The sequence below is a fragment of the Vanessa atalanta genome, unplaced genomic scaffold (genome assembly GCF_905147765.1).
Source record: "Vanessa atalanta unplaced genomic scaffold, ilVanAtal1.2, whole genome shotgun sequence".
In the NCBI taxonomy this organism is placed as follows: domain Eukaryota; kingdom Metazoa; phylum Arthropoda; class Insecta; order Lepidoptera; family Nymphalidae; genus Vanessa; species Vanessa atalanta.
Window position 1 is genome coordinate 1 of NW_025919936.1, and position 12,500 is coordinate 12,500.

The window sequence follows — 12,500 nt, forward strand, 5'->3', positions numbered from 1 at the left end:
TTGATTGTGGGGCCCTCTGCTCTGCATCCGTTGACATCTCAATCTCCCGGATCGGCCTATCCGTTCGAGAGTTATCGGTCGAAAACCGAAAAATTTCTCACTTTTTTTTCATTATATTTTCTGTTTTTTATTTTTAATTCGTTCATTTGTAATCTTATCTTGTTTTGCTCTTTGGCGCATTTGTAGGGCCCTCTGCTCTGCATCCATCGAGACATTTCACTCCCGGATCGGCGTCTCCGTTCCGGAGCTATTAATTTTTATAAACAGAATCTGTATCGATTATTCGCTATAAGAATCGGATCGCTCTTGAAAGTCTTCTTAAGCGAACCGAAACTCTAAATATTCGAAGTACATTTTTCAAAATTTTTTCTCCATTTATTGTCGTAAAAATCTGAAAAAAATACCTCACTCAGTTCTCACTATTAAAATTATTATTCCACTTTTAACCTACTTATATCTCCCGTTTTTGTCTGTTTTTAAGCTATTTTTAAGTTTTTCGTTTATATCTTTTTTATTATTGTTTCGATCTTTTTTCCGTGTTCGGCGCGATTGTGGGGCCCTCTGCTCTGCATCCGTTGACATCTCAATCTCCCGGATCGGCCTATCCGTTCGAGAGTTATCGGTCGAAAACCGAAAAATTTCTCACTTTTTTTTCATTATATTTTTCTGTTTTTTATTTTTAATTCGTTCATTTGTAATCTTATCTTGTTTTGCTCTTTGGCGCATTTGTAGGGCCCTCTGCCCTGCATCCATCGAGACATCTCACTCCCGGATCGGCGTCTCCGTTCCGGAGCTATTAATTTTTATAAACAGAATCTGTATCGATTATTCGCTATAAGAATCGGATCGCTCTTGAAAGTCTTCTTAAGCGAACCGAAACTCTAAATATTCGAAGTACATTTTTCAAAATTTTTTCTCCATTTATTGTCGTAAAAATCTGAAAAAAATACCTCACTCAGTTCTCACTATTAAAATTATTATTCCACTTTTAACCTACTTATATCTCCCGTTTTTGTCTGTTTTTAAGCTATTTTTAAGTTTTTCGTTTATATCTTTTTTATTATTGTTTCGATCTTTTTTCCGTGTTCGGCGCGATTGTGGGGCCCTCTGCTCTGCATCCGTTGACATCTCAATCTCCCGGATCGGCCTATCCGTTCGAGAGTTATCGGTCGAAAACCGAAAAATTTCTCACTTTTTTTTCATTATATTTTTCTGTTTTTTATTTTTAATTCGTTCATTTGTAATCTTATCTTGTTTTGCTCTTTGGCGCATTTGTAGGGCCCTCTGCCCTGCATCCATCGAGACATATCACTCCCGGATCGGCGTCTCCGTTCCGGAGCTATTAATTTTTATAAACAGAATCTGTATCGATTATTCGCTATAAGAATCGGATCGCTCTTGAAAGTCTTCTTAAGCGAACCGAAACTCTAAATATTCGAAGTACATTTTTCAAAATTTTTTCTCCATTTATTGTCGTAAAAATCTGAAAAAAATACCTCACTCAGTTCTCACTATTAAAATTATTATTCCACTTTTAACTTACTTATATCTCCCGTTTTTGTCTGTTTTTAAGCTATTTTTAAGTTTTTCGTTTATATCTTTTTTATTATTGTTTCGATCTTTTTTCCGTGTTCGGCGCGATTGTGGGGCCCTCTGCTCTGCATCCGTTGACATCTCAATCTCCCGGATCGGCCTATCCGTTCGAGAGTTATCGGTCGAAAACCGAAAAATTGTGCCCTCCCACCCGCCCTGTAATATATATATAGAACAGGGAGGGTCAAAATTAAGAAAAAAATTTTTATTGTTACTTCTGTAAGCCTAGGCTCTGGGGATCATAAATGATGCCTTAGAGCCACCCTCAGCCACGTACTTCCTGAGGGAAGCTGCCTTTTAGCTGCTTTTGCAATATGGATACGGATATGGAGACAGCGTCGGATGCCTCGGTCCGGTTCGTCGAATCCGACTCAGGCTCCGACACGGCGGGACCTGCTGCCGACCGCCGCGGCAAGCCTAAGAAAAGTGGGCTCAGTCGAGCAAGAATAGAGCTCAAAGCCAAAGAAGATGAGGAGAGAGAGCTCGCTTTCGAGCGGACCCTCAGAAGCAGGGCGTTCAAAAAAACGCCTGTGGTCGTTCCCGAGCTTGAAGAAGCTGCTTCGTTAGCCAAGGTGGATCCGGCCCTCCAGAGCAACGAGGAGCTCCGCGCGGAGGCTGGCCGCAGTGCACGCGAGATTAGAGAGGTCGCGCTGAAGTCCTCCAACCTCAAAGGAGGCTTCATCAAGAGGCTGAAGGACGCAGCGGCCTCTCTGGAAGGCGTCGTCGAAGCTCTGGCGTCCCGGACGGAGGCCGACGAAGCCCGTAACCTCCGTGCGGATAACAGTCGTATGCGCAGGGAGATTGACTCCCTCAAGGCGGAGCTAAAGGCCCACCGCCGTGAGTACGCGGAGATGCGTACCACGGTGGCAGCGGCGACCGAGGCGGCCAACACCCCGCGAGGCGCTCCTTCGATGGAGGAGCTCAAGGACTTCATCGTCACGTCGATCGGCGCGGCGATGAAGGACCAATTGGCGGGCCTGGAGGAGCGCCTCCCGGCGAGGATGCAGCGACCTCCCTCCGCGGCAGATAAAACGCAGATGTCGCAGGGTCCACCGCCGTCTATCTCGACGGCCCGCCAGGACGGGGTTGTGGGAGCCCCAGCCAAGCCTAGGAAGGCGGCTGCTCTGGCTGCTCAGACCAAGCCCACCGCTTGCCTACCGAGCGCACCGGCACCGGCGACGTCCCAAACACCACCGAACCAGGAGACGTCCTGGTCCACGGTGGTGAAGAAGGGCAGGAAGGGGAGCAAGACCACCTCTTCCGACGCTAAGACGCTGCCGAAAACGCCCCAGCCAGCCAAATCGAAGCTGGCCACCCCTCGCTCGGCTGCAATCGTTCTCACGTTGCAGCCGGAAGCAGTAGGAAAGGGCGTCACCTACGCGCAGGTCCTGGAGAGAGCGGAGCAAAGTGTCAAGCTCCAGGACCTAGGAATCAGCGGTGGGCTGAAGGTGCGACGCACGGCGACCGGAGCCAGGGCTCTCGAGCTGCCGAAAGCCCAAGCGGAGCAGGCCGATAGGTTGGCGGCGAAGCTCCGCACAGTTCTCGACGGGGTCGCTGACGTAGTGCGCCCGGTCAAGAAGGCCGACCTGAAGGTGACGGGGCTCGACGACTCCGTCACCTTGGAGAAACTGGCCGCGGCGATCGCGCACGCCGGTGACTGCTCCTCCGAGGCGGTGAAGTGCGGAGTGATGCAGCGCGGACCCGGCTATATGGGGATGGTCCGCGTCACCTGCCCCCTCACGGCAGCGAAGAAGCTGGCCGCTGCCGGTCGCCTCCTCGTCGGGTGGAGCTCGGCCAAGGTGGCCGTCGTGGAGCAGCGCCCTATGCGCTGCTACAAGTGTATGGGCCTTGGCCATACACGGGCGCTCTGCCCGTCGAAGGCGGAGAGGGGAGGCCTGTGCTACCGCTGTGGCTCGGACGGCCACAAGTCAGCGGAATGCACGGCCAAGATGCGCTGCGCGGTCTGCGCAGAGGCCGGCAAGCCTTCGGGGCACCTGATGGGGGCCAGGGATTGCAACCCCCCCATCACGAAGGGTAAAGCGGTCCAAGGAACCAGGACCGCCCCGCGCGAGGAAAGCCGCCAGGCTACGGAGGAAGCTCAGAAGAATCAAGTATGCCAGCACACCTGAGCTTCCTACAATCGAACGTGAACCACTCCGCCGGAGCGCAGGACCTTCTGCTGCAGTCCATGGCGGAGTGGCAGGTAGACCTGGCGGTGGCCTGCGAGCCCTACTTCGTCCCTCCCCTACCTCACTGGCTGGGGGACTCGGACGACACCGTGGCGGTTCTCACGAGGAGCGGAACGGGCCCCCCCCTCTCACTCATCGAGAGGGGCTCGGGCTACGTAGTGGTGGGGTGGGGGGAGTACGTCGTCGTCGGTACGTACTTCTCCCCTAATCGCAGCCTGGCTGAGTTCGAGACTTACCTCGGCTTAGTCAGAGCTGCGGTGGCCAGGCAGTCGCCGAAACCGATACTGGTTCTCGGCGACTTAAACGCAAAGTCGCGTGCCTGGGGCAACCCCGCCACGAATCCGCGAGGGAGGGCCGTCCAGGTGTGGGCCCTGCTCTCCGACCTGTCCCTTCTAAACAGGGGGCAGGTTCACACCTGCGTGCGACATCAGGGGGGTTCCGTGGTGGACGTTTCGTTCGCCACCCCTGTCGTTGCACGCAGAGTGGTCGACTGGAGAGTGGAGGAGGAGGTGGAGACTCTATCGGATCACCGGTACATCCGATTCGAGATCTCCACCTCTAGCAGGCCGGCGGAACCCCAGAGGGTGCCGACTACGCTGCCGAGGTGGTCTCTCGGCCAGGTCGATCGAGAGCTGGTCAAGGAGGCCGCCATCGTGCAGCGGTGGGGTTCCGCGGGGAGGACGGAGGGCGCCAGCGCAGAGGAGCTGGCGGGCCGCATGCGCAGTTCGCTCAAGGAGGTCTGCGATGCGGCCATGCCTCGGACCCGGCGCAGGGTTCCGCGCCGGCACGTCTATTGGTGGTCGCCCGAAATCGCCGACCTTCGGGCGACGTGCTGCCGGGCGCGGAGGGCCTACGTCCGCTGTCGAAGGCGCAACGGCCTCGACACGGACCTGGAGGGACAGATGCTGGACGCTTATCGCCAGTTGAAAAAAGATCTGCAGCTGGCGATAAGCAAGGCCAAGGAGAAGGCCAGGGAGGAGCTTCTGGCGGGTCTCAATCGAGACCCGTGGGGGCGCCCGTACCGCGGCGTACGCGGAAAGTTCCGCACTCAAGGCGCCCCCGTCACTGAGACGCTGCCGCCGGAACTCCTCCTGCGCCTGGTCGGGGAACTCTTTCCCCATCCAGGCGAGCATGTCCCTCCGCAGATGGCCCCTCGCTCCGTGATCGAAGACGCAGTGGCTCCACCACTGATCACGGAGCGGGAGATGGAGATGGCCCTCGGCCGCTTGAGGGCCAAGAACACGGCGCCGGGTCCGGACGGGGTTCCAGGGCGTGTTCTGTGCGACGCCCTGGAATTCCTGGGTGCAAGGCTTCGGGAGCTGTTCGACGAGTGCCTGTGCAGCGGGCAGTTTCCGAAGCCTTGGAAGGAAGGAAAGTTGGTCCTGTTGCCGAAGGAAGGTCGGCCGATGGATTCCCCTTCGGCATACAGGCCAATAGTGCTGCTGAACGAGACGGGCAAACTCTTCGAGAAGGTCCTCGCAGCCCGTCTCGTTCAGCACCTCGAGGAGGTCGGTCCGGGTCTCTCAGAGGCTCAGTACGGGTTCAGGGCGGGCCGGTCGACGGTCGACGCCCTGGACGCCCTGAAGACTCGGACGACGGAAGCGGTGGCCCGGGGGCAAGTCGTCCTGGCGGTTTCGCTCGACGTGGCGAACGCCTTCAACAGTCTCCCTTTCGAGACGATACGGGAGGCACTCCGATACCATGGGGTGCCGACCTATCTCAGGAGGCTGCTGGAGGCGTACCTCCAGGACAGGGAGGTCCTCTGGGCGGGGGTCGATGGGAGGCTGGTCCGGCGTCGGGTAGGCTGCGGCGTTCCACAGGGGTCGGTTCTCGGCCCAATCCTGTGGAACGTCGGTTTCGACTGGCTCCTGCGAGCTCCCGTCCTTCCCGGGATGGGGGTGTTGTGCTACGCTGACGACACCCTCGTCACGGCGACTGGGCGGGACTTTCGGGAGGCGGCACGCCTCGCCGAGGTCGGAACGGCTCTCACCGTGGACCGTATGGGAATGCTGGGCTTGAGGGTCTCCATATCCAAAACGGAGGCCCTCCTGTTCCACGGTCCACGGCAAGGACCCCCACGAGGGGCGAGTATCACCGTCCGGGGGACGGTGATCAAGGTGCAGGCCCAGATGAAGTATCTGGGCCTCATCCTGGACGGTCGATGGAGCTTCGGGCAGCATTTTGTCCATCTCGGCCCGAGGCTCATCAACGCCGCCGCCGCTCTCGGCCGCCTCCTTCCGAATGTGGGGGGGCCGGGATCGCTATGCCGGCGTCTATATTCCGGTGTAGTGAGGTCGATGGCGCTGTACGGTGCCCCGATCTGGGTCGACGCCCTCACCGCTGACAACCGGGCCCTGCTGCGTAAGCCGCAGAGGGTCATAGCGGTGAGAGGCATCAGAGGGTACCGTACGGTGTCGTGGGCTGCGGCGACACTTCTCGCGGGCGATCCGCCCTGGGAGCTCCAGGCGGAGGTGCTCGCGGAAGTGTACCGGTTCCGGGTCGAGGCGAGGAACCGCGGCGACCGTCCAGGGTCGGCGGAGGTCGGGCGGATCAGGGCTCTAGCCCAGCGAGCCCTGATCGCCCGATGGCAGGAGGATCTGGGGTCACCCACGGCGGGCCTGGCGACAGTGGAGGCGATCCGGCCCCACTTGAGTCGCTGGGTCGAGAGGAAGAAGGGCACACTCACCTTCAGGATGACGCAGGTACTTACCGGGCACGGATGCTTCGGTAAGTACCTGCACGGGATAGCGCGGCGGGAGGTGTCACCCTCCTGCCACGAGTGTGGTGCGCCAGTCGACACGGCGCACCACACCCTGAGTGAGTGTGCTGCGTGGGGGCCCCAGAGGCACACCCTTGCGGCGACTATGGGCGGAGACCTCTCGCTGCCGAGCATCGTCAACGAAATGCTCGGTAGTGAGACGTGTTGGTCGGAGATGCGCTCCTTCTGCGAAAGCGTGATGTCGCAGAAGGAAGCCGCGGAGCGGGAGCGGGAAGAGGATGCCGCTGCAGACCCGCTCCGCCGAAGACGACCGGGGAGGAGGAAGAAGCGCTACGCGCACCTTCTCCCCCCGCCTCAATAGGCGTCGCAGGGACTAGGGGGGGTCTCAGTACCCCGAGAACCCCCTCTAGGTGTTGGAGGCCCGCATAGGCGGGCCGACCGTCAGGGCGTCACGGTAGCATGCGCAAGCGATCCCGCGGCGCCCGCCGAAAGACGGAGAGGGTACCGCTGGTTTTTTAGTGGGTAAACCCGGCGTACCTGGGCGCACTCGGCGTCCAGGGCTCCGGGGAGTCCCACACACCCCCCCACTTTCCATCACGTGGGGGAAGCGCGTAACGCGTTTTTCCAGCGAAAAAAAAAAAAAAAAAAAAAGGTTAGGTTAGGTTAGGTTAGGTTAGGTTAGGTTAGGTTAGGTTAGGTTAGGTTAGGTTAGGTTAGGTTAGGTTAGGTTAGGTTAGGTTAGGTTAGGTTAGGTTAGGTTAGGTTAGGTTAGGTTAGGTTAGGTTAGGTTAGGTTAGGTTAGGTTAGGTTAGGTTAGGTTAGGTTAGGTTAGGTTAGGTTAGGTTAGGTTAGGTTAGGTTAGGTTAGGTTAGGTTAGGTTAGGTTAGGTTAGGTTAGGTTAGGTTAGGTTAGGTTAGGTTAGGTAGGTTAGGTTAGGTTAGGTTAGGTTAGGTTAGGTTAGGTTAGGTTAGGTTAGGTTAGGTTAGGTTAGGTTAGGTTAGGTTAGGTTAGGTTAGGTTAGGTTAGGTTAGGTTAGGTTAGGTTAGGTTAGGTTAGGTTAGGTTAGGTTAGGTTAGGTTAGGTTAGGTTAGGTTAGGTTAGGTTAGGTTAGGTTAGGTTAGGTTAGGTTAGGTTAGGTTAGGTTAGGTTAGGTTAGGTTAGGTTAGGTTAGGTTAGGTTAGGTTAGGTTAGGTTAGGTTAGGTTAGGTTAGGTTAGGTTAGGTTAGGTTAGGTTAGGTTAGGTTAGGTTAGGTTAGGTTAGGTTAGGTTAGGTTAGGTTAGGTTAGGTTAGGTTAGGTTAGGTTAGGTTAGGTTAGGTTAGGTTAGGTTAGGTTAGGTTAGGTTAGGTTAGGTTAGGTTAGGTTAGGTTAGGTTAGGTTAGGTTAGGTTAGGTTAGGTTAGGTTAGGTTAGGTTAGGTTAGGTTAGGTTAGGTTAGGTTAGGTTAGGTTAGGTTAGGTTAGGTTAGGTTAGGTTAGGTTAGGTTAGGTTAGGTTAGGTTAGGTTAGGTTAGGTTAGGTTAGGTTAGGTTAGGTTAGGTTAGGTTAGGTTAGGTTAGGTTAGGTTAGGTTAGGTTAGGTTAGGTTAGGTTAGGTTAGGTTAGGTTAGGTTAGGTTAGGTTAGGTTAGGTTAGGTTAGGTTAGGTTAGGTTAGGTTAGGTTAGGTTAGGTTAGGTTAGGTTAGGTTAGGTTAGGTTAGGTTAGGTTAGGTTAGGTTAGGTTAGGTTAGGTTAGGTTAGGTTAGGTTAGGTTAGGTTAGGTTAGGTTAGGTTAGGTTAGGTTAGGTTAGGTTAGGTTAGGTTAGGTTAGGTTAGGTTAGGTTAGGTTAGGTTAGGTTAGGTTAGGTTAGGTTAGGTTAGGTTAGGTTAGGTTAGGTTAGGTTAGGTTAGGTTAGGTTAGGTTAGGTTAGGTTAGGTTAGGTTAGGTTAGGTTAGGTTAGGTTAGGTTAGGTTAGGTTAGGTTAGGTTAGGTTAGGTTAGGTTAGGTTAGGTTAGGTTAGGTTAGGTTAGGTTAGGTTAGGTTAGGTTAGGTTAGGTAGGTTAGGTTAGGTTAGGTTAGGTTAGGTTAGGTTAGGTTAGGTTAGGTTAGGTTAGGTTAGGTTAGGTTAGGTTAGGTTAGGTTAGGTTAGGTTAGGTTAGGTTAGGTTAGGTTAGGTTAGGTTAGGTTAGGTTAGGTTAGGTTAGGTTAGGTTAGGTTAGGTTAGGTTAGGTTAGGTTAGGTTAGGTTAGGTTAGGTTAGGTTAGGTTAGGTTAGGTTAGGTTAGGTTAGGTTAGGTTAGGTTAGGTTAGGTTAGGTTAGGTTAGGTTAGGTTAGGTTAGGTTAGGTTAGGTTAGGTTAGGTTAGGTTAGGTTAGGTTAGGTTAGGTTAGGTTAGGTTAGGTTAGGTTAGGTTAGGTTAGGTTAGGTTAGGTTAGGTTAGGTTAGGTTAGGTTAGGTTAGGTTAGGTTAGGTTAGGTTAGGTTAGGTTAGGTTAGGTTAGGTTAGGTTAGGTTAGGTTAGGTTAGGTTAGGTTAGGTTAGGTTAGGTTAGGTTAGGTTAGGTTAGGTTAGGTTAGGTTAGGTTAGGTTAGGTTAGGTTAGGTTAGGTTAGGTTAGGTTAGGTTAGGTTAGGTTAGGTTAGGTTAGGTTAGGTTAGGTTAGGTTAGGTTAGGTTAGGTTAGGTTAGGTTAGGTTAGGTTAGGTTAGGTTAGGTTAGGTTAGGTTAGGTTAGGTTAGGTTAGGTTAGGTTAGGTTAGGTTAGGTTAGGTTAGGTTAGGTTAGGTTAGGTTAGGTTAGGTTAGGTTAGGTTAGGTTAGGTTAGGTTAGGTTAGGTTAGGTTAGGTTAGGTTAGGTTAGGTTAGGTTAGGTTAGGTTAGGTTAGGTTAGGTTAGGTTAGGTTAGGTTAGGTTAGGTTAGGTTAGGTTAGGTTAGGTTAGGTTAGGTTAGGTTAGGTTAGGTTAGGTTAGGTTAGGTTAGGTTAGGTTAGGTTAGGTTAGGTTAGGTTAGGTTAGGTTAGGTTAGGTTAGGTTAGGTTAGGTTAGGTTAGGTTAGGTTAGGTTAGGTTAGGTTAGGTTAGGTTAGGTTAGGTTAGGTTAGGTTAGGTTAGGTTAGGTTAGGTTAGGTTAGGTTAGGTTAGGTTAGGTTAGGTTAGGTTAGGTTAGGTTAGGTTAGGTTAGGTTAGGTTAGGTTAGGTTAGGTTAGGTTAGGTTAGGTTAGGTTAGGTTAGGTTAGGTTAGGTTAGGTTAGGTTAGGTTAGGTTAGGTTAGGTTAGGTTAGGTTAGGTTAGGTTAGGTTAGGTTAGGTTAGGTTAGGTTAGGTTAGGTTAGGTTAGGTTAGGTTAGGTTAGGTTAGGTTAGTTAGGTTAGGTTAGGTTAGGTTAGGTTAGGTTAGGTTAGGTTAGGTTAGGTTAGGTTAGGTTAGGTTAGGTTAGGTTAGGTTAGGTTAGGTTAGGTTAGGTTAGGTTAGGTTAGGTTAGGTTAGGTTAGGTTAGGTTAGGTTAGGTTAGGTTAGGTTAGGTTAGGTTAGGTTAGGTTAGGTTAGGTTAGGTTAGGTTAGGTTAGGTTAGGTTAGGTTAGGTTAGGTTAGGTTAGGTTAGGTTAGGTTAGGTAGGTTAGGTTAGGTTAGGTTAGGTTAGGTTAGGTTAGGTTAGGTTAGGTTAGGTTAGGTTAGGTTAGGTTAGGTTAGGTTAGGTTAGGTTAGGTTAGGTTAGGTTAGGTTAGGTTAGGTTAGGTTAGGTTAGGTTAGGTTAGGTTAGGTTAGGTTAGGTTAGGTTAGGTTAGGTTAGGTTAGGTTAGGTTAGGTTAGGTTAGGTTAGGTTAGGTTAGGTTAGGTTAGGTTAGGTTAGGTTAGGTTAGGTTAGGTTAGGTTAGGTTAGGTTAGGTTAGGTTAGGTTAGGTTAGGTTAGGTTAGGTTAGGTTAGGTTAGGTTAGGTTAGGTTAGGTTAGGTTAGGTTAGGTTAGGTTAGGTTAGGTTAGGTTAGGTTAGGTTAGGTTAGGTTAGGTTAGGTTAGGTTAGGTTAGGTTAGGTTAGGTTAGGTTAGGTTAGGTTAGGTTAGGTTAGGTTAGGTTAGGTTAGGTTAGGTTAGGTTAGGTTAGGTTAGGTTAGGTTAGGTTAGGTTAGGTTAGGTTAGGTTAGGTTAGGTTAGGTTAGGTTAGGTTAGGTTAGGTTAGGTTAGGTTAGGTTAGGTTAGGTTAGGTTAGGTTAGGTTAGGTTAGGTTAGGTTAGGTTAGGTTAGGTTAGGTTAGGTTAGGTTAGGTTAGGTTAGGTTAGGTTAGTAGGTTAGGTTAGGTTAGGTTAGGTTAGGTTAGGTTAGGTTAGGTTAGGTTAGGTTAGGTTAGGTTAGGTTAGGTTAGGTTAGGTTAGGTTAGGTTAGGTTAGGTTAGGTTAGGTTAGGTTAGGTTAGGTTAGGTTAGGTTAGGTTAGGTTAGGTTAGGTTAGGTTAGGTTAGGTTAGGTTAGGTTAGGTTAGGTTAGGTTAGGTTAGGTTAGGTTAGGTTAGGTTAGGTTAGGTTAGGTTAGGTTAGGTTAGGTTAGGTTAGGTTAGGTTAGGTTAGGTTAGGTTAGGTTAGGTTAGGTTAGGTTAGGTTAGGTTAGGTTAGGTTAGGTTAGGTTAGGTAGGTTAGGTTAGGTTAGGTTAGGTAGGTTAGGTTAGGTTAGGTTAGGTTAGTAGGTTAGGTAGGTTAGGTTAGGTTAGGTTAGGTTAGGTTAGGTTAGGTTAGGTTAGGTTAGGTTAGGTTAGGTTAGGTTAGGTTAGGTTAGGTTAGGTTAGGTTAGGTTAGGTTAGGTTAGGTTAGGTTAGGTTAGGTTAGGTTAGGTTAGGTTAGGTAGGTTAGGTTAGGTTAGGTTAGGTTAGGTTAGGTTAGGTTAGGTTAGGTTAGGTTAGGTTAGGTTAGGTTAGGTTAGGTTAGGTTAGGTAGGTTAGGTTAGGTTAGGTTAGGTTAGGTTGGGGTACATGTCAGTCACCTCCTCGTGGTGTACCCTGGGCAACGGGGCCGGCTTGAGCTTGCTCGTCGGCCACGGCTAAGACTGGCGGGAGGGATGCCGCGGGGCTGCTCCTGGTACGTCCCTGATCGGCGTCAGGGCGGACCATGTGAGTGGCCTCGTTGGCTAGGAGGGAGTGGGAGGGCTCGCTACTCGAGCCTCCCAGGTGTTTTACACCGGCGGTCAGCGGCGGAGCCTACCATCTTATCCGCCGCAGGGCGTCAGCTTCGTTGACGCCCAGCCTCCAGTGGCGAACTCGGGGGAGTTCGCTACATTCTTACGTGGAGGATGAGGGGGAAGGCGCGCACTAGGCGCGCTTTTCATGAATATTCAGCCGCCTTGCGGCGGCTGCCGCTGGTGGGGTCGCGGTTGCATGCCCTTGGCGATCCCGTGGCCTCACCACTCGGCGGCATGGTGGAAACCCGAGGATGGTTTTAGTGGGTAGGACAGGGCATTAGCACTAGCGTGCCCTGGCACGGGGCATTAGTTCCCGGTTGAGTCCCACATACCCGTCCCGGTCCCCCGACCGGGCGGCATGCGTAAATGCATTTCCTCCTCGTTAAACAAAAAAAAAAAAAAAAAAAAGGTTAGGTTAGGTTAGGTTAGGTTAGGTTAGGTTAGGTTAGGTTAGGTTAGGTTAGGTTAGGTTAGGTTAGGTTAGGTTAGGTTAGGTTAGGTTAGGTTAGGTTAGGTTAGGTTAGGTTAGGTTAGGTTAGGTTAGGTTAGGTTAGGTTAGGTTAGGTTAGGTTAGGTTAGGTTAGGTTAGGTTAGGTAGGTTAGGTTAGGTTAGGTTAGGTTAGGTTAGGTTAGGTTAGGTTAGGTTAGGTTAGGTTAGGTTAGGTTAGGTTAGGTTAGGTTAGGTTAGGTTAGGTTAGGTTAGGTTAGGTTAGGTTAGGTTAGTTAGGTTAGGTTAGGTTAGGTTAGGTTAGGTTAGGTTAGGTTAGGTTAGGTTAGGTTAGGTTAGGTTAGGTTAGGTTAGGTTAGGTTAGGTTAGGTTAGGTTAGGTTAGGTTAGGTTAGGTTAGGTTAGGTTAGGTTAGGTTAGGT

The 12,500-nt window shown here is 51.3% G+C and overlaps 1 protein-coding gene across 1 annotated transcript; it reads left to right on the forward strand.

Annotated features, from left to right (window-relative positions):
• Positions 1 to 1,907: 1,907 nt before the first annotated feature.
• LOC125076361 lies at positions 1,908 to 3,392 on the forward strand (the record flags this gene model as incomplete). Its single annotated transcript, XM_047688456.1, has 1 exon — positions 1,908 to 3,392. A coding segment is annotated over exon 1 (1,485 nt), but the record flags the coding sequence as incomplete, so codon positions are not given.
• Between the last annotated feature and the right edge of the window lie 9,108 nt (positions 3,393 to 12,500).